The sequence below is a fragment of the Thunnus maccoyii genome, chromosome 17, assembly GCF_910596095.1.
Source record: "Thunnus maccoyii chromosome 17, fThuMac1.1, whole genome shotgun sequence".
NCBI classification, from domain to species: domain Eukaryota; kingdom Metazoa; phylum Chordata; class Actinopteri; order Scombriformes; family Scombridae; genus Thunnus; species Thunnus maccoyii.
This window is the reverse complement of record NC_056549.1, coordinates 3,687,463-3,708,943: the sequence shown is the minus strand read 5'-3', so window position 1 is coordinate 3,708,943 and position 21,481 is coordinate 3,687,463. Positions and strand designations below refer to the sequence as shown.

The 21,481-nt window shown below is 36.7% G+C and overlaps 1 protein-coding gene across 1 annotated transcript; it reads right to left on the bottom strand.

Annotated features, from left to right (window-relative positions):
- Positions 1-2,442: 2,442 nt before the first annotated feature.
- On the bottom strand, positions 2,443-20,430 carry LOC121882766 (the record flags this gene model as incomplete). The annotated part of the gene is made up of 11 exons (XM_042391208.1): positions 2,443-3,110; positions 3,313-3,381; positions 3,730-3,786; positions 3,972-4,000; positions 4,101-4,190; positions 5,377-5,433; positions 5,817-5,870; positions 6,061-6,345; positions 6,488-6,817; positions 13,725-13,778; positions 20,322-20,430. Coding segments are annotated over 11 exons (1,239 nt in total), but the record flags the coding sequence as incomplete, so codon positions are not given.
- Between the last annotated feature and the right edge of the window lie 1,051 nt (positions 20,431-21,481).

Here is a 21,481-nt window from a genome sequence, read left to right as displayed (position 1 = left end):
GTCTTCTGATTGGGGTTTGCTGGTTGTTCCTCCATCTAAGCTAAAGGAGACTGTGACTTTGAGGATGTGGCTCCTAAACATTTTTGAACTCTCTCCCATTGGACTAAAGATCTGTGGACTCTGTGGACACCTTTAAAAAGCAGCTCAAGACCCATTTATCTAGACTTGCCCTGTATCCTGTCCTGTCCAATCATCTCACGACCCAGCTTTGAATAATCTAGCAACCCCTTGTGGGGGTCCCAACCCCCAGGATGGGAACCACTGGACTAGACGCTACAATGGTGTATTGCTGCCTTCTAATCTATGTTATTGGTTTTCCTTTTGACAGTTATTGCGCAGTGCACAGAGTAAAAACTGTTTCTCCAGCTGCTCCCAGATCTCTGAACAGTTTCCTCCTTTAAAGTGAGTAATTCTTGCACTGGATGAGGATGTCTTTCTATCTCTGAGCCTCCACACTCACATTTGCCATCCAGGTGTTTTCCAATCAGAGGCAGCCCACTCCTGTACCCACAGTGCCTCAGCCTCAACCTGATATGACGACTGAGTTTCTCTTTTGTTGTCTATTCTGTTACATCTCTCTACCGACTTGTTTAAGATGTAAATGTACTCTGATTCATATTTTAGGGCAGTTTCTGCTCTATCCTCATGAGCAGCGTTAGTAATCTGCTTCCTCGGTACCCTAATAAAACCCACCTCACACCCTGCTTTGTGAATTCTGTGTAATGTTTGATAAATCTCTGTCAGTATATCAGGTCTGGACTTGGATTTGGTTTCTCTTATTGTAGTTAAAGCTGCTACTGAATTGATGTATATTACTGAGTTGTCTGGTTTATTGTCCTCTACCCACCAAACTGCCCATAAAACAATAACTCTGTTCTTCTTTACTAATATCAGCCAACACAAGAAATATGTCAGTCTCTGGTGTTTTGAGCAAGACTGTTTGTTTTTATTTATTCATTTAATTATCTTTGCCACCACGTGGGTCATCAGTGTGATTTGTCGAGAGGATCAGAATCATCTTTATTGACCACGTTTGTTTTCACATACAAGGAATTTAACTCCGGTTTAGTGGATCTCAATGTACTTACACAAAACAACAACACAACAATCTTCAGAAAAGGAATGACTATAAACAGGTGAAACTGTTTCTGTGAACTGTAAACAGGAAACAAACAGTGCAAAGAAGTGAAGAGTGCCGAGATAAATATGAAATTCTAAAAAAAGGGACATGTTACTTGATATACATGTAGTAGGTGGTTATGTATGGTACATAAAACCTGTGATTAGTGAGTGAAATGAATTGCATATTTTGTATTTTAGACTAAAATAAACATGTATAATTTGTAGGTAGAGTATTATAGTGTTACAGGATCATTGCACAGTGAGTTAACTGTATATAAGTGTGACGCAAGGAGGAAGAAACTGTTCCTGTGTCTGATGGTTTTGGTGTGCAGTGCTCTGTAGCGCCTCCCAGAGGAGAGAAGTTGGAACAGGTTAAATCCAGAGTGTGAGGAGTCTGCATAGGATCTCAATATATAAATGATTTATGGTACAGATAAAAGATATTTATTCTTATTATGTACATGAACACGTGTGGGGTTTTTTTTTTCATTTATATGTGTATCTATTTTTGTATTTTGTAAATGTAGCCTTGCTGTTGTTTTAAATCTGCTTTTTTTAAGGAATGCATGAACAATGTTCCCACCAGACATTGTATGTATATTGTACTGTTCTGAATAAAGTTTCAAAAAGTGTAATTCTCTGTCATTAAGAGGTGCATTCACACATTTTCTTGTCTGTCCTAAAACAACAGTCAGGAGCCCAAATACACATTGAAATAGGTTTTTCTTGCTGTAATCATTCCTCCTGTTCATACTGACCATTAGAAGATCCCTTCATAATGCACTTACAATGGAAGTGATGGGGGACAAAATCCACAGTCCTCCTTCTGTGCAAAAATATGTTTAAAAGTTTATCTGAAGCTAATATGAAGCTTCAGCGTCCAAATGAGTCAAATCAAGTAGATATCTTTCAACGTTACAGTCTTTTTAGTGCCAAAGTTCTTCTTTTTGTTACTATACTTCCACCTGCAGCTCAACAGGGAAACACTGTCCGAGGAAACACAAAGAGGGAATTTGATGCTAAAAAGACTGTAAATGTGTCAGATATCCACTTGATATGACTAACTCAGACTGCTGAAGCTGAATATAAGCTTCACAGAGACTTTTAAATGACTGTGTGGACACACTGTGGATTTTGTGAGGAAAACATCTTTCAGACTTGAAAAACTGTGAACCTGCCCTTTAATGTTTTTATGACAGCTTATAGTGATATAAGCCCCCTCCCCCCTTTTTTAAATTCTCTTATTTTATGAGCTTTCTAACTTCTTTATAGTGACTTTGAGATACTTTTGGATTTCCACAGTTTTTATTCACTCAACTGTTTAATACAACTTTCAAGAGTGACATCATCATTTAGTTAATAATATCATGTAATGTCACATCCCAACTCTTTGTTTGCTTTGAACACTTTCATACCAGGATATTCAAAACTAAACAAAGACATAAATGGTCAAATTAATGCATATTAAACAATTAACAGTGATACTACACTGAAAAAATATATACTGTAAATAAAGAATAAAAGCATTTTAAAAGTAATAAAACTGATAAAACTCGATAAATTATTCAAAACTGATCATTACAGGCAACAAGTTTAAAAATGAAAACAAGATTTTAAAGCTTGAACTACAATGCTACCACATCCATCACTGAGCACAATAAGCGTTTGATAGCAGGTTCATCAAGCAAAATGTAACATATCTTATGTTAATTTATATTTCAAGAAACCACCCTATGAATTTTGCATTATTACTTCTCCTTTTTACATTTTGCTACCACTTAACTTACGACACCCTTTCTGGATAAACAGCTTTTTTGAGCAATACATTCTGAAACTGATCATAAAAAATGAATCATGTGATGACAGGAGTTTGGTTTGTTTGGTTAGGCGGTAGCGTTGCTGGGATCAGTGGAGGCTGCAGCAGAAGGGGAGGAAGCTTTTACAGTGCTGTAGGTCACTGCATCATCTTCATCAGCATCATCTTTGCCCTGAACCAGAGAAACAGCACAACATAAATTACACAAGATACGACTATGTGAAATCCACCACAACACACTGCCACATGTTGAAAGGCAACGGAAAGCGTTGTGACACCCAGCCGTGAAACACAACACAACCCAGTGCAACAAATGCAAAAGCAAAGTGTTGGACACATTTCACAACAGTAGCATAACCAGTCAGACTTCTTACCCGGGCTTTACTGTCGGTCTTCCTTGTGTAGCTGATGGAGGCGTAGGAAACACCACCTTCAGGATCATCCTACACAGTGAAGACAACATACTGCTCAGTAACATGTAGATTGATGTGGACTCACTACAACACTACTTCTATTTTATTACAGTAAACACTTTAACTTCTATTACTTCTGCAGAGGAGGTCATGTGATGTTTCTTTAAATGGTGTCTTGAAATGTTGTGGTTTGACAGGCCACTGTTTAATACTAATGTTCCTTTCTGGTGTAGTCCAGTTGCATCATCTAACTTCCCTTTTCATCTTTACTGCACACTCTCAAGACCGTGAGAGTGCATCTCATACAGTTACAACTTAGAGAACAAATAGAAGCCTCAGTGAGTGTTACTCTGTGCTGGGTGTTGTGTGTGATCTCACCGTGTCCTGACTGGTTTCTGGAGCAGGCTGAGTCTCTGCAGGGTTTAAGCTCAGTCCCTGGACAAATAAAGTAGTTACATTTGGTGAAAAAGCATCTCACAGTTCAGTTAAAACAGATGTTGTAAGGACACAATACAAGCAACACCTGTGCAGGTTTCAGGTACAGGTAGTATGATGGATGAGTGTCGGGAACATCTGTCAGTTATAAAATACAATTAAAAGTGAATAATATTTAAACTCACAGTGCTGTCATCCATCTGTGTTTTGTTCTCTGAAAAAAGAAAAGAGAGAGTCAACTTTAACTTCTAGTGAAAATCCAAGTTTATCTAAACTTTTTGTTAGTAAAGTTTAATCTGTAAATGTTTTCTCACCTTTAGCTCTCTTCCGTCTGATGAGAACCACAACAATTATCAACAGTGCTACTAAAACCACAGCCAGAAGGACGTACAACCACCGCCAGTCTAGAAAAAGAATGAAAACATTAAAAACATTTTCTGTTCAGTTTAAACCCTGTAACTAAAAAACAAAGAAATGTGAGCACTTTTTGGGAAAGTTTTATAGTTTTATTTAACTTTTTGTACCAAATCAAACAGTTTAGATTAAAAGTCTTTGGGAAAGAATGTCTACATCTACACTAGTAAACAGCTGTTTTATATATTGAAAATGAGACAAAAACACATTGTTCACCATCTGCTGTGACTAAATGAGAAACATTTATATCAACCTAAAACTTAAAATACATCAAATAAACACATGTAGTTTTGTCATTTTTCATATCAGAATGAAGTGATTTTAAACAGCTCATCATCTTCTCACCTGGTTTCTCACATGAGAACTGAGGACTGAAGTTATACAGCTGCACTTTTCTATTGTTGGGATCTGTGACTTCACACTTCAAAAACTTAACAATAATTTGATGTGTAAATAAAATGAGAAGTCAGGAAGGACACAGTGGCTGAACAGGTAGACTGTGATGTCTTAAAGTCTTTGTTTTCTTTGTATTAGTACATCTGACAAGATCATACGGGCGCAGTGGGCTCATCTCACAACACAAAAATCAACCAATACCACAAATCAATTAAAAATATACTGAACCATAAGAGGCAAAAACAACACTAAATAGAACTAAGCAAAAGAAACAAAGAACAGAAAATCAAAAAAAACGTAACGGGTATAGAATGGACCCAATTGCAGCACAAATGACACCAGTATAAATTTTACAGTCTTTATCCCACACAATGTCAAGACAGATAAAGTAGAGTTATCACCTTTCTGACAATGTCAATGAAAACAACGAAAACCATTAACATACATGAGAGAGACAAAATATTAGGAACACTTTTCAATATAATACACTCCAGTACATCACCATCCACTATGAACTAAATATTAACATAAAGTAGAATTATCACCTTTCTGACAATGTCAACGAAAACTGAAACTATATAAACTTTGTAAAAGTAGAATTTATGGCAGAGCTGTTGTTGTTCCTAATAAAGTGCTTGGTCAGTGTTCAGTATATGACATACAGTATATGTAATTTATAGTAGACGGGGTTGGAAGATAATATGAGGCTTCAGCTTTCTCAGTCAAATAAAGTAACAGAGAGAGAAACTGTAAAGCAACATACAGAAAATGTTGAGTTACCTTGTGGTGTAATTGTAGCATCATTGGTTGCAGATGTTGCTGTTGTGGTGTCTGCACCTGGACAAATGAACAAAGCCCAGGAATTATACGATTAGAAAATACTTCATGTTTCATCATCTGCAGTACCTGAATGAGAAAGAATATCATCTTAAAACTTCAATTCTATAAAACACACAAATATTTTATGTAAATCTTTACATCAGTCTGAAGTGATTTTAAACAGCTCATCATATTCTCACCTGTTTTCTCAACTGTGGTCCAACAGCTGAAGATAAACAGCTGCACTTTTCTGTCATCATGTGTCACAATACACTTTTTGCAATTTGAACTGATTAAAAGTCTTTGGGAAAGAATGTCTACATCTACACTAGTAAACAGCTGTTTTCACATATTGCCGGGGCAGCAGTGGTTAAATACATATGAGTGACTTTGTTGCTCACCTTCTCGTGTTGTTGATGTCGTTGTTTCAGGTTCTGTTGTTGTTTCAGCCACACCTGACAGATTAAATAACAAAAACCAACAAACTTTAAAATGAGACAAAAACACATTGTTCACCATCTGCTGTGACTAAATGAGAAACATTTATATCAACCTAAAACTTAAAATACATCAAATAAATAAATGCAGTTTTGTCATTTTTCATATCAGAATAAAGTGATTTTAAACAGCTCATCATCTTCTCACCTGGTTTCTCACATGACAACTGAGGACTGAAGTTATATGGCTGCACTTTTCTATTGTTGGGATCTGTGACATTACACTTCAATAACTCATGATTTGATGTGCAAATAAAATGAGAAGTCAGGAAGGACACAGTGACTGAACAGGTAGACTGTGATGTCTTCAACTCTTTGTGTTCTTTGTCCACATCGTTACCCTTAAACACCCACTTCACTGTCTGTTTACACCGTCCACGTGTCGACACAGAGCAGTTTAACGTCACCTCATTATTGTCCATATATTCAGTCACTGGTGAAGATGGAGATATTGTGAGAGAAAGACAACAAGAGTCAGATTAACTTCATCACTGTAATCATAATTATTGTAATGTTTCAGTATATTGTTCTAACAAGACAGTTTGAGCTGAAAACATTATGATGTAAATACTCACTGGTAACAACAGACAGATCAACCTGAGAGTCTTGACCTTGTTGTTGTCCTGATTTGAACTGTCTGCAGCTGTAACGACCAACATCCTCAACTGTGACGTTCTTTATAACCAGAGAACAGTTCGCTGTAACACTCAGTCTGTCTGATTTAGCTTTGGCTTCTTCACCAATCTGCCCAAGTTCAATCAGCTCTACTGCTGTGCGTCTTGACTCATTGAAGATCCAGGTAGTACTGTTACATTCATCCTGATCCTTTAACACATTTTCACAATGCAAAGTAACTTCATCTCCATCTCTGACAGTGAAGTAGGAATGTTGTCCAGTTATGGCTGCTGAGACATATGAGAGAGGAATATGAACAATTAACTGAAATAAATAGAAATATGACTGTCATGTTCATTGTTAGTGTGAGGATCATTTTAGATACAACAGAACTTTCTAAATGTGTCTCATTTTCAGTTTTCAGCTCATTAAACTCAACATATTAACAACTAACAACATACTCGTCTCAATTTAAGAAGGTTAATAAAATACTAAATTAATCTTTTTTTCTTACCTGAAAACTGAAGCACCAGTATCAGAAACAACATTTGAATCCGTCTGAATTCAACCATCCTGCTTCTCTCTCTCATCGATCTCTGGTTCTCTTAACTGTCGCAGTCTCTAAAGTAATGTGTGAAGTAAAGCGTCTTCTTCCTGTCATTTGTACGTGTGTTACTTCCTCTTCCTCACTCTGCTGCATGTACAGTCCAGGCAGTAAGTATTTGGACAGTTACACAGTTTATGTTCTTCAGGCTCTGTGTTTCAACACATTCAATTTGATGTAAAACAATGAATACTGCATTAAAGTACCAAGTCTCAGCTTTAATTAGAGTAGTAACTGTAACTGTAAATGTCCAAATACTTACTGTCTGGACTGTATGTAGGCAGACTGATCAGAGTTTTTTGCAACCAAAAACTAATTAACATATTTACTTTTGACAGTTTAGTTCTTATTCACTGTGACTGACAAGACATTGACTCACATTTCTTGATCAGTAATATGACGGGTAAGCAGCACTAAAGAGGTCAGAGGTCAGATGTCACAGCTGTCTGACAAAGATCCTGTGAAACTGGGATGTAATCACGGATCACAAGGTAAAGAAATATGTTTCTGCAGTCAGAGCAGCCATATTAAACCATATTAAGATTCAACAAGTGCACACTGTGTTTGTTCCCACGGTGTATTTGTGACAACGACGTGTTTGACCTCCTGAAAAGAAGAGGAGGAAGTTGAACGTGTGAAGACTGTTAAGTAAGATAAATGGTTGCAGTAACGCAACTCTTCTAAGGAAACACACAGACAGACATGTTAATCCATCTGAATTCAACCATCGTGCTTCACGATCCTTCTTTGTCGATATCTTCAGAACAAGAGATCGACGCTCTCAACTGTCAGTCTGTAAAGTAGTTTGTGTTGTAGAGAGATACAGCATCTACCTCCTGCAGTTAGTGTGATGTCACTTCCTCATAGTGACACTTAGTCTTTTGTCAGCTGTTGGATTTACTGTATTTTCATCCAAACAGTCAAAAACTCATTTTTACTTTGACATTTGTAACATTTAGTTGTGTCTCATCCACAGTGATGCAACGATTTTGATCAGCAATAACAGAAGCTGCCGACAGTCAGAGGTCAGAGGTCACAGCAGCCTGACAAAGATTGAACAGGATGAACATGTAGGATGGAGACATGATTATGTGTCACTGATTACAAGACAAAGGAATATGTTTCTGCCTTTAAAAGAGACATTGAGGCAATCTGATGCTGTAAGAAGCAAACTACTGTATATTAAGGCTCATATTTTGTCTCAAGTGCACACTGTGTCCAGTCCCATGATGCATTTGTGACGATGACGTGTCTGCCCTCCTGAAAGGAAGAAGATAAGAATTGAGGAAGTTGAACATGTGCAGATTGTTAGTTAAGATAAATGTTTGCAATAATGCAATTCTTCTTTTCTGTAGATAGTGTTTATTAGAAAACAGACAGGATTCATGGTGACGTCTGACAGCACACATGAACAGACAGGTGAAGAGTCAAACTTTGACTCTTGATGCTCAACATGGTGCAACATGGTGATACTGTAGCAGCTGTAAAAGAACAGATAAGATGATGTTTTAGTGGTCTGAGACCTGTTAGTTCCTCATTGTATCTTTGAGTTCAGTTTTTCTGTAGAAATGAGTGTGAAGGGTTGTGGTGAGAATGTGGAAACAACAGCAGCAGAGCTCTGGAGGTTTTACCCTCTAATGATGACCAGATAAGAATCAGAAACACGAAGCTCACAGGAACAGACAGTCAACACTTATAGGCTCTGTGGTTGGATTTCCAATATTATAATATAAAATACACACCTTTGCCAAAAACCATGGCTACAGCATAATCACAGATGGTAACTGGTGGTTTCAACAGATGGTGGCGTGTCAGGAGTTTGAAGAACATGGAACATCAGCAGTAGAGATGTGGTGGTTTGTTCTTGTCACAGTGAGAATTTCTACATCTAAAAACTACCAAGCGGTCAAAAACAGAAACAGTCAACAGTTTAGAACAAACAGGCTTTTATTTTGAAGTTACTGAGAAATCTACTTATAATGTCAAAAGTAAAAGTACTCTATGTACAAAATGTTCCCCATTTAAAACGTTATATTCATCATATACTGTATATATTTTTATACTGATTCATTGATATGTACATGTAAGCAGAATTTTAATGTTGTTAAGGTAGAGCTCATTTTAAAAACTTATACTGTTGGGGAGTCTAATCTATAACAATGCTATTTTATAGTTATTTTATAAAGTGATCATATGTTTTATGTACAAAGTAGAGATCTGAAAAGTAGCTGGTAACTATAACTGTGAAAGAAATGTCACACAGTTAAAAAGTACAATATTTCACTCTGAAGTGTAGTGAAGTAGAAGTACAAAGATTTTGATTTGTGTGTCTGATTTGTGACATCACAGCTAGCTTTGAGCCAATCATAGTCCAGTGGGCAACTTACATGTACACGTGTGTAAACTTGAAGCCTCCAGTGCACACACACTGAGAATGGACTTTACAGTGAAGTAAGCGACCTCTTGTGTTAAGCAGTTAAACTTTTGAAATTAACAATGTTTATATTTTCATAGATTCTGGATTTTTCAGTGAGTGAGAAGAAGTAAAATTTATTTTAAGAATTTTAAACTAGTTGACCGAACTATTTTGTGGAAAACCCAGATCAGACACAAGCAGATATTTTTATAGACTATATCTTAAAACATGTGGATCTTTAATGTTTAGTTTGGAATTCCTTTGTTTAACATGACCCTATAAATGCAGATTTGATCTCACACTTTTTTTAAATTGAAAACTCTTGATGAGTTTGTGTGTAAAACAAATTATTTACCTAATTTTCATCAAGTCTGTTTTTAGAAAAGGAAAGACTTTTAACCCACATGACCTGGTCAAAGTTTGATTGACATGTGTACTGTCAGGTATGTAGATACAATAAGTAACTGCAGCTGGACACAGAAAAAGACTTGTATATTTGCATGGAGAATGTGAGTGAACCCACACCTTTTTGAACATTTACTGCTTCCACATAGTTTTAGATACAAACTTCATTTGAACTTTAAATGAGTCACAAGACTTTGACCTACAAATCTTGAATTTACATGTGTTTTCTATCTTTTACTGTTTTTGAGATATTAGAGTGTGAGTTTTAAAGTCTTTTCTTGCTCCGCCTGTGATTTTATAATGAGTGTGTATTGCGGAATGTTTCACAGCACTGAGGGAGTGACATCACCAGGAGCAGTTGGACAGGAGGATTTTAGAGAACACTTCTTGTGAAATATCCTCATAAATCCCATTACTTTGGCCAAATCTTACATTAAAAATTATATTTTTTTAGTAGGAAATTTCATTGAGAATCCATTGATACAGATTTGAAAGTGGGCAGACTTATAGTTTAGACGTCAGAAGCCTCAGTTTGACACAAAGTCCATGCCCATTGATTGCATTGGTTTACATTGTAAGGTGTGATGTGGCACTGAAACTTTCAGGGCTTATAAAATCCAAACTGTTCAAATTATTACAAAGTTTTTAACAACTTTTTTTTCAGCATAGTGTCATAAGTCACCTATTAAAGCTTGAAGCCTATACCATTAACGCCCTCAGAGGAGATAGCGTTTGTTCAGGGGCCAAAATTGGGGCAAAGTCTTATTTTGAAAGGCTAATTGCGGACTTCCTGTTGGATTTAGGTCATGGGTGTCATTGTACGATTTTGTAGGTCTTGATGAGACGAATAATTGAGTTTTGGTTTGATCTCTCTACGACATTCCTATGGGCCGTGGCGGCCATTTTAGTTACATAGGTGGCGCTAGAGAGCACATTTTGGCATTTTAGGGTTTAATTTTTACATTTTGCCAAATTTTTCACCAGACCTGATGTGCGTTCCAAATTTGGTGAGTTTTTGAGCATGTTTAGGGGGTCAAATTTAAGGTTTAAGTTGCGTAATAATAAAGAAAGAAACAAACACACGAAAAAACAATAGGGTCCTCGCCCTTAGGCTGTTTTACAGTAGTCCTCTGCCTTTTGGGCTCGGTCCCTAATAAGTTCTTCTGTACATAGAGTAATAAAACTAAAGCAAAGCTACTCACAAATTAAACAGCAATCATGTTAGTGATGTTAAGGACAACAGAAGTTAAAGGACAGATTCACAACTTTTCATGTCTCTCTTAAAGCAACAGTCAAGTGTCCATATGAACAGTGAAAGAGGTTTTCCTCGCTGTAATCATTCCTCTTGTTACTGGATATTAAAAGATCCCCCTCAAATGTGCTTTCAATGGAAGTGATGGGGGACAAAATCCACAGTGAGTCCACACAGTCATTTAGTGCAACAATGCATTTAAAAGTTGATGTGAAGCTTATATGAGGCTTCAGCAGCCTGAGTTAGTCATATCAAGTGGATATCTGCCACATTTACCGTTTTCTTTGCAACAAATTCCCTCTTTGTGTTTCCTCGGACAGTGTTTCCTTGTTGAGCTGCGGTAGTTGTAGTAACAAAAAGAGGGACTTTGGCACTAAAAAGACTGTAAAGTTGAAAGATATCTACTTGATTTGACTCATTTGAAGGACTGAAGCTTCAGATAAGCTTCAGATACTTTTAAATGTCTGAAGCTTCTGAAACTGTTAAATCCATTTTTGCACAGAAGGAGGGCTGTGGATTTTGTCCCCAATCACTTACATTTTAAGTGCATTATGAAGTGATCTTCTAATGGTCAGTATGAACAGGAGGAATGATTACAGCAAGAAAAACATGTTTCATTGTTCATTTGGGCTCCTGACTGTTGTTTTAAGACAGACTTGAAAATTTTTGAACCTGTCTTTTAATGTTCTTTCATCTTATCAGATAAAATCCAGCTGCTGTGTTCTGAACTTATTACAAGTCAGAACAGTTTTCACAGCTGATGAAGGAAAAAGGCTTTTAAATGTAAGATGTCATCAGGACTTGAATATCATTCTGCAAATCCTTTTTGGTTCACTAGAACACCAACATCTGATGTAACATAAAGCTGTAAAGAGATGTTTAACTAATGACTAACTTCTCTGGTGAGTCTTTGTTAAAGTTGTTGATCAGTGGAACCTGACATAGGTAGAAGTTTCTCCCAAGTTTTCATAGTTCACCGTACTGCCATCTTCATCATTACGCTCCTGTGGAAAACCACACAACACACATGAGATTCTGAGTTAAGAAGGAAAAAATAAATGTTAAAGTCAGCAGAACCTGAACGCACCATCAGATATTTACCTGACTGGCTGCTGGACCAGAACGCTTCGCTGTTTGGCTTCTTGCTGAGTATAAAACCTGCACAAACACAAACAGTGAGACATTCACAGTCCTGCGCTGACTTACAGTCTCTTAATGTACACATTTGTCTTTTTATACATCAGTTCAGTTGTTATTTTCAACTCACAATGTTGTCATCAGGTGGTCTCTGGTTCCCTGGAAAATAAATCACAGAGTAACATTTCAGTTCTAAACTTGCAGTTTGTTTTACACTTAACAAATGTTGGTCTGAATTTTCTCACCTCGAGCTCTGAAGAGAAGAACAGTAATCACAGTGACGAGGAGGAGTTCAGCCACACGCATCACCAACATTATGTAGCTCAGAGCAGAACAATCTGTACGAAATGGGGAATATATAAATGTGTCACTGAAGAAAGTAGAAAGCAAAAACATTTGAAGTAGTGTGGCTGTAGGAATGGCAACGTCAGTCAGTTTGTCCACCAACAATTGCCATGAAATGAACTAATGAACTTGGAGATTTCTTTTTTCCTTTAGCGCCACCATGAAATTCACTTTGTAGTTTTTAGTGAAATATGCAACCCAATCGCCAGAAGAAAACGTTGGCATTGAACGTTTCTGCAAACCACAGAAACGTTGAATATACACGTTTCAACACGTGAAATACGTATCATATCAACATTTCTACAAACATAGCATATTAACATTTCTACCTGTTGAATAATGATGTTTTATGGTGTGACAACGCTGTGGTTAAGGTCTGGTTAGGTTTAGGCACAAAGATCACTTGGTTAGGGTTAGGGAAAGATCATGGTTTGGGTTAACATAAAATTAAAAAATAAAATAAAAACGGCCAATGTCTCACTAAAAACTCACGGTTTTCGCCAGAAAAATGGCTGCAAATGTCCTGACGTCTCGCTAAAAACACCCACTTTTGTCGGTTGAAACGGGAAGCGGGCATTGGTTTCAAGGTGGTCTCGAACCGTACTCTGCTGATTTCCAACTTGCTGCCAACAAACTTACTAAGCATCCACCTGCCCCTCCTCCTCCTAATAATAGGAAAGATCAGCTCATATAGATTGCATGTGAACTACGTCACTTTAGAAATGTTGAGATGATACGTATTTTGGAAATGTTGACATGATACGTTTTGTTGACATTTTGATAAGAAGTGGACTGAAAACCCAGAGTTAAACCTGGAGTTATCTCGCTAACCCCAAATCCTGCTTCATAGTACAGAACTCTGGACTCATTTCCATTGATAATAGTTTGTATTTTTGCAATTTGAACTGATTAAAAGTCTTTGGGAAAGAATGTCTACATCTACACTAGTAAACAGCTGTTTTCACATATTGCCGGGGCAGCAGTGGTTGAATACATTGAATAAAATGTTGAATACATATGAGTGACTTTGTTGCTCACCTTCTTGTGTTGTTGATGTCGTTGTTTCAGGTTCTGTTGTTGTTTCAGCCACACCTGACAGATTAAATAACAAAAACCAACAAACTTTAAAATGAAACAAATACACATTGTTCACCATCTGCTGTGACTAAAAGAGAAACATTTATATCAACCTAAAACTTAAAATACATCAAATAAATAAATCCAGTTTTGTTATTTTTCATATCAGAATAAAGTGATTTTAAACAGCTCGTCATCTTCTCACCTGGTTTCTCACATGACAACTGAGGACTGAAGTTATACAGCTGCACTTTTCCATTGTTGAGATCTGTGACTTTACACTTCAATAACCTATAATTTGATGTGTAAATATCATGAAAAGTCAGGAAGGAGGCAGTGATTGAGCAGGTAGACTGTGATGTCTGTGCGTGTCTGGTATTTACGTCCCAGTCGTTTCCTCTATACAACCACTTCACTGTGTGTCTGCACTCATCATATGTCGACACAGAGCAGCTTAACGTCACCTTATCAGTGTCCTTATGTTCAGTCACTGGTGAAGATGGAGATATTGTGAGAGAAAGACAACAAGAGTCAGATTAACTTCATCACTGTAATCATAATTATTGTAATGTTTCAGTATATTGTTCTAACAAGACAGTTTGAGCTGAAAACATTATGATGTAAATACTCACTGGTAACAACAGACAGATCAACCTGAGAGTCTTGACCTGGTCGTTGTCCTGATTTGATCTGTCTGCAGCTGTAACGACCAACATCCTCAACTGTGACTTTCTTTATAACCAGAGAACAGTTCGCTGTAACACTCAGTCTGACTGATTTAGCTTTGGCTTTTTCACCAATCTGCCCAAGTTCAATCAGCGCTACTGTTGTTGTGCTTGTTGAATGACTGAAGAGCCAGACCGTCCTGTCACATTTATCTTGATCAGTCAAAACATTTTCACAAGACAAAGTGACTTCATCTCCATCTCTGACAGTGATGTAGAGGAAAGTTTGTCCAGTTACTGCTGTTGAGAATTTGAGAGAGAAATGTGATAAATAAACTGAAATAAGAATAAGACTGCAGTGTGAATATTAAAAACAAACAGTATATTTGTCTCAGTAAAATGAAGGATATTTAGTAAAATACAATAAGGTAATAATGCAGATTTTTGTACCTTACCTGTTAACTGAAGCCCCAGTATCAGAAATAAAGACATTTTAATCCATCTGAGTTCAACCATCGTGTTTCTCTGTCTTTCTCTCTGTCTTCTTCTGTCACTCTTAGCTCTCAAAATGCTGAAATACACTGTCTACTTCCTATCATGAGCAAAGTGTCTCCTCCTATTTTCTCCCTTGTAAGTTACCAAACTTGTAACTTTTTGTAGGTGGAGCATATTAGCTTGCCTTTGCTTTATATTCAAAGGTTTTTGCATTTTACAAGCAAGCATCTGTGGTATCTTATATAATCTTATATGTATATGTAGCAGAATGGAAATGTATTCCTGTCTGGTCTAAAGGAGTCAAATCAAGTAGATATCTTTCAATGTTACAGTCTGTTTTGTGTCAAAGTCCCTCTTTTTGTTACTATACTTCCACCTGCAGCTCAACAGGGAAACACTGTCCGAGGAAACACAAAGAGGGAATTTGATGCTAAAAAGACTGTAAATGTGTCAGATATCCACTTGATATGACTAACTCAGACTGATGAAGCTGAATATAAGCTTCACATCAACTTTTAAATGCATTTTTGCACTAAATGACTGTATGGACACACTGTGGATTTTACAAGGAAAACCTCTTTCAGACTTGAAAAATTGTGAACCTGTCCTTTAATGTTTTTATGACTTGGCTTATACTGATGTTTACCACCCTCCGTTTTTTTTTTAGTTCTCTTATTTTATGTGCTTCCTAACTTCTTCATAGTAACTTTGAGATACTTTTGGATTTCCACAGTTTTTATTCACTCAACTGTTTAATACAACTTTCAAGGGTGACATCATTATTTAGTTAATAATATCATGTAATGTCACATTTCAACTCTTTTCAGTTTGCTTTGAACACTTTCATACCAGGATATTCAAAACTAATTAAACAAAGACATTAATGGTCAAATTAATGCATATCAAACAATTAAAGGTGATACTAAACTGAGAAAATATATATTGTAAATAGTGAATAAAAGCATTTTAAAAATATTAAAATTGATAAACCTCAATAAATTATTCAAAACTGATCATTACAGGCAACAAGTTTAAAAATGAAAACAAGATTTTAAAGCTTGAACTACAATGCTACCACATCCATCACTGAGCAAATAAGCGTTTGATAGCAGGTTCATCAAGTAAAATGTAACATATCTTATGTTAATTTATATTTCAAGAAACCACCCTATGAATTTTGCATTATTACTTCTCCTTTTTACATTGTGATACTACTTAACTTACGACACCCCTTCTGGATAAACAGCTTTTTTACAGCAAAACATTCTGAAAATGATCATAAAAAATGAATCATGTGATGATGTGAGTTTGGTTTGTTTGGTTAGCTGATGGTAGCGTAGAGGTTGCTGGGATCAGTGGAGGCTGCAGCAGAAGAGGAGGAAGCTTTTACAGTGCTGTAGGTCACTGCATCATCTTCATCAGACTCATCTTTGCCCCGAACCTGAGAAACAGCACAACATAAATTACACAACGACTATGTGAAATCCTCTACAATGCATTGCCACATGTTGAAAGACAACAGAAGCAACTCTTTCAAGACTTCTTACCCGGGTTTTACTGTCGGTCTTCCTTGTGTGCCTAATGGAAGCGTAGAAAACACCACCTTCAGGATCATCCTACACAGTGAAGACAACATACTGCTCAGTAACATGTAGATTGATGTGGACTCACTACAACACTACTATTTTGTAACAATAAACACTTCTATTACTTCTGCAGAGGAGGTCATGTGATGTTTCTTTAAATGGTGTCTTGAAATGTTGTGGTTTGACAGGCCACTGTTTAATACTAATGTTCCTTTCTGGTGTAGTCCAGTTGCATCATCTAACTTCCCTTTTCATCTTTACTGCACACTCTCAAGACCGTGAGATAGCATCTCATACAGTTACAACTTAGAGAACAAATAGAAGCCTCAGTGAGTGTTACTCTGTGCTGGGTGTTGTGTGTGATCTCACCGTGTCCTGACTGGTTTCTGGAGCAGGCTGAGTCTCTGCAGGGTTTAAGCTCAGTCCCTGGACAAATAAAGTATAGTTACATTTGGTGGCAGCTCAGTTAAAACAGATATTGCAAGGACACAATACAAGCAACACCTGTGCAATATATTCAATATATCTGTGCTGGTTTCAGGTACAGGTAGCATGATGGATGAGTGTTGGGAACATCTTCAACTTTTCAACTTTGGTCCAGTGGATAAACTCAATTTATAATGTTCAGTTGTTGATGGCAGTGTGTCAGAGAGGTGTTGAGTACTTATTATTCTTATCTTATTCTCTTTCAGCTATAAAAAAACATACGGAGGCCCTAAGAGGATATGGGCAAAAAATAAATAAATAAATAAATTAAAAAAATATATAAAATAGTTAGGACGGGTAATAGTATAAGAATATAATAGAATGGGTAAGGATAGGATGCAGAGTATAAATTCTTGGTATATAAAATGTACTTGCAAAATAAAGAGATTCTGATGAATAGATTTCTGTCAAGTGTCAACAAGCACTAAACAGTCCAAAACTGTCTGACTATACACATTCAAATGTGAACACAGAGTTGGAACATCGACCCATAGCTGGGACAAAAGGTTTGTGACTTCACATCAAATGAACCGTTTGGAAGAAGTACTGAGACCTTTTACCCTAAATTGTATTTTTTCCCCTTCTTAAGCTTTATGTATCTATACAAAAATAGCAAAAACAACAAAATAATTTCTGAGATACATGCAGCTATCACGTAGCTGTGGGGGTGTGTGCGCTGCAAACAGATGTTTCTGCACGTGTTCCACTTTGACAGAGAATCATTCATAAATTCAAAAAGTATTTAGCGGTCTGGTCTGCTTAAGAAATGTATTCTTTGACTTTGAAACAGTTGCCTTATGTTGTTGAGGTTATTGAATGGTTAAATCAATGAATTTCATTTTTTTAACAGCCTCCTCAGTCACTTCATCTGGGCCTGATTTTACTCAAAAAGTAGCAGTACAAAACTATAAAAATACTTAATAGTAGTACTTAAGTAGTAAAAGTCTTGCATTCAAAATCTTCCTTCAATAATAATACTCACGATGTAAATTGGCCCCACTCATTCTTATATTTATTATATATAGAGAGAGAGATAGTCTATACAATTCCTGTATTTATCCTTCTTTGAAGTTTTCATGTTTTATTGTTTTACAACATGGAATTAAGGAAGATTTAATATGACATCTAGGATAATCACAGCCTCATGAAACTTTACTCTCAAAAACTAGTGACCGAGGCCATTCAGAGGATGTCAGTATCCAGTGTCGCGCCAGAGTGCAGTGCCGTTATGCAAGTCGTTGAAAACAACACCAGGCGTCTGCAGAATAACCACACACACCTCTACACACATCTGACTGGTTGGTTATAACTCGATATTCTTCCTTCTTATGAATGATGTGTTGGGCTAGCAGGGCTCGTCATAGCCTCTTTTCCAACTTTCCTTTAAGCAAAAGTAGTGTCTCATGTTTTCTTCTTGACACATTGCAATGAAAATGCTGTTGTGTAATATTAATTACTAAACTATGTGACCATTAATGAGGTGAGACATTATTAGTTACGGCTGAAATAGCGCGGGTCTGATCATGACTATTACGTCATTCAAAACTGGATGTCCCCCCACTTCAAACCACATTCTGGCGCTGCTGCATCCGATACTTGAAGCAGGTGCACTTCATGCTCCGGGGAGAAAGGCTGGTCTGTTGTGCTGGCTCTCTGTATATACACTTATCTCATGCACACAAATTAACCAAAACGTGGGAATGAATTGTATCTCTTGCGCACCCAAATATCATTTCGAGCGCTCAGTGTAGTAAAACGTGGCCTTGATTTTTTTTTTTTTTTTTTTTGCCTATGTCACCTTAAAGGCTCCATAAAAACACAATTAAAAGTGAATAATATTTTAAACTCACAATGCTGTCATCCATCTGTGTTTTGTTCACTAAAAAGAGAAAAGAGAAATTCAACTTTAATGTCTTGTGAAAAATTTCCTAAACTCTTTGTTAATAAAGTTTAATCTGTAAATGTTCTCACCTTTAGCTCTCTTCCGTCTGATGAGTACCACAACAATTATTAACAGTGCAACTAAAGCCGCAGCCACAAGGATGTACAACCACCACCAGTCTGAAAAAAGAATGAAAACATTAAAAACATTTTTGATAGAATTTTCTGTTCAGTTCAAAATCATGTAATTAAAAAGTAGAAATGTGAGTGCTTTCTGGGAGAGTTTTTTGGCATCTGTTTAACTTTTTTGTACCAAGACAGTTTAGATTGGTTCAAAGATTGTCTCCATTAAAAATGCAATCTGCAATTAATTTAAAGTTGCAATACATGACATTCAGCCACTAGATATTGCACTAGAGCACCAGCATCTCAGGCCAAAACAAATGTGTGTGTCGTTTAGTCAAAAAAGAGAAAAAAACTAAAGCAGCCCTTGAACAGACAGTTTATGAAACTCAAATCAAACTGTCAAACCAGGCAGTGCTGGTCAAATGTGGATCAAGATTCTGTTAGTGTTTTGTCTATTTCTTTCCTCAAATGTTTTCAGAGACATGTTGCAGTGTACTGTTTAGCTGTGATTTGAGAAAGTTTGAGACACAGCGGCCATCTTGGAAATGGATGTGGAGCACACGGAGGGACTCACATGTACTGAAATGCACGTTCACATGCACTAACATGCCACTTAAATGAACTAACATTCACGTGCAGCCGGTGCAGCTACGAAAACAAAGAAGAGAGAAGCTCTGATAACAGCACAGAGGAAGTGTGACTTCATTCTCTGCTCAAGACACCATTACTCCACTATATCTTTACATAGCAAATAGTTGTTTGCTGACATCCAGAGAGGCCCAATGTCATTTATTTCATCTTTAACCACCTACCTTTTGGTAATGCATAAAGTATACTGCTAATCAATCAGTATATAAGTAAAACTCTACTAAAAAAAACTGGACTACATGGTCATCTGTGGGTTGAGATAATTCTTCAACCCTTTTTCCTTTTCTAAAAGGTTTGTTTTCTTCTGTCATTGTGTCAAAGCCAATTCCATGTAAATGTGAGTCAAATTTTAAAACAATGAAGTGTCTGTCAGTATCTACAAGTTCATAGAGACATAGAGATTCCACAGAGAGACACATGAAATGTTGAGTTTTTACCTTGAAGTCTCGAGTGATTATTGGTAGCAGACACTGTTGTGGTCGGATCTGTTATATTTTCATTTGTTGTCACTGTTGTTGGCTGAGTTGTTGCTGTTTTTCCTTCCTCACCTGGACAAACAACATCACAAACTGTTCAGTAAGAGAATGCATCACGTTTACCATCTGCACCAACCAAATGTAGTTTTGTCATATCAGAATAAAATGATTTTAAACAGCGCCTCATCTTCTCACCTGGTTTCTCACCGGACAACTGAGGACTGAAGTTATACAGCTGCACTTTTCCATTGTTGAGATCTGTGACTTCACACTTCAAAAACTTATAATTTAATTGGTAAATAAAATGAGAAGTCAACAAAGACGCAGCAGCTGAGCAGGTAGACTGTGATGTCTGTGCGTGTCTGGTATTTACGTCCCAGTCGTTTCCATTATACACCCACTTCACTGTGTGTCTGCACTCATCATATGTCGACACCGAGCAGCTTATCTTTACCATATCAGTGTCCTTATGTTCAGTCACTGGTGAAGATGGAGATATTGTGAGAGAAAGACAACAACAGTAAGATTAACTTCATCACTGTAATCATAATTATTGTAATGTTTCAGTATATTGTTCTAACAAGACAGTTTGAGCTGAAAACATTATGATGTAAATACTCACTGGTAACAACAGACAGATCAACCAGAGAGTCTTGATATTGTTGTCCTGATTTGAACTGTCTGCAGCTGTAATGACCAACATCCTCAACTGTGACCTTCTTTATAACCAGAGAACAGTTCGCTGTAACACTCAGTCTGTCTGATTTAGCTTTGGCTTCTTCACCAATCTGCCCAAATTCAATCAGCTTTACTGCTGCTGTGTTTCTTGACACACTGAAGAGCCAGATAGTACTGCCACATCTATCCTGATGCCTTATCAAATTTTCACAATGCAAAGTAACTTCATCTCCATCTCTGACAGTGAAGGAGAGGAAAATCTGTCCAGTTACTGCTGTTGAGAAGATGAGAGAGAAATATGAAAAATAAAAATAAATAAAAAATATTACTAATAATGTCAGTGTGAACATAAATTTAGATAAAACAAAAGTCTGCAAATGTGTCTCATCCTTGGCTTGAAAGACTCCATTAAACTCACCATTCACCTTGCTAGAAAACTACTATCTTTGTAATAAAGTGATAAAGTAACATTAAAGATACAAAGAATGAATCTTTCTGTACATGTTACATGTATCCTTACCTGTAAACTGAAGCAGCAATGTCAGAAATAAAAGCATTTTATTCCATCTGAATTTAACCATCGTGATTCTCTGGTTCCCTTTTCTGACTTCTTCCTACTTGTACGTCTCTAAACGAGTGTTTCTTAAAGAGAGATGTAGTATCTACTTCCTGTAAGT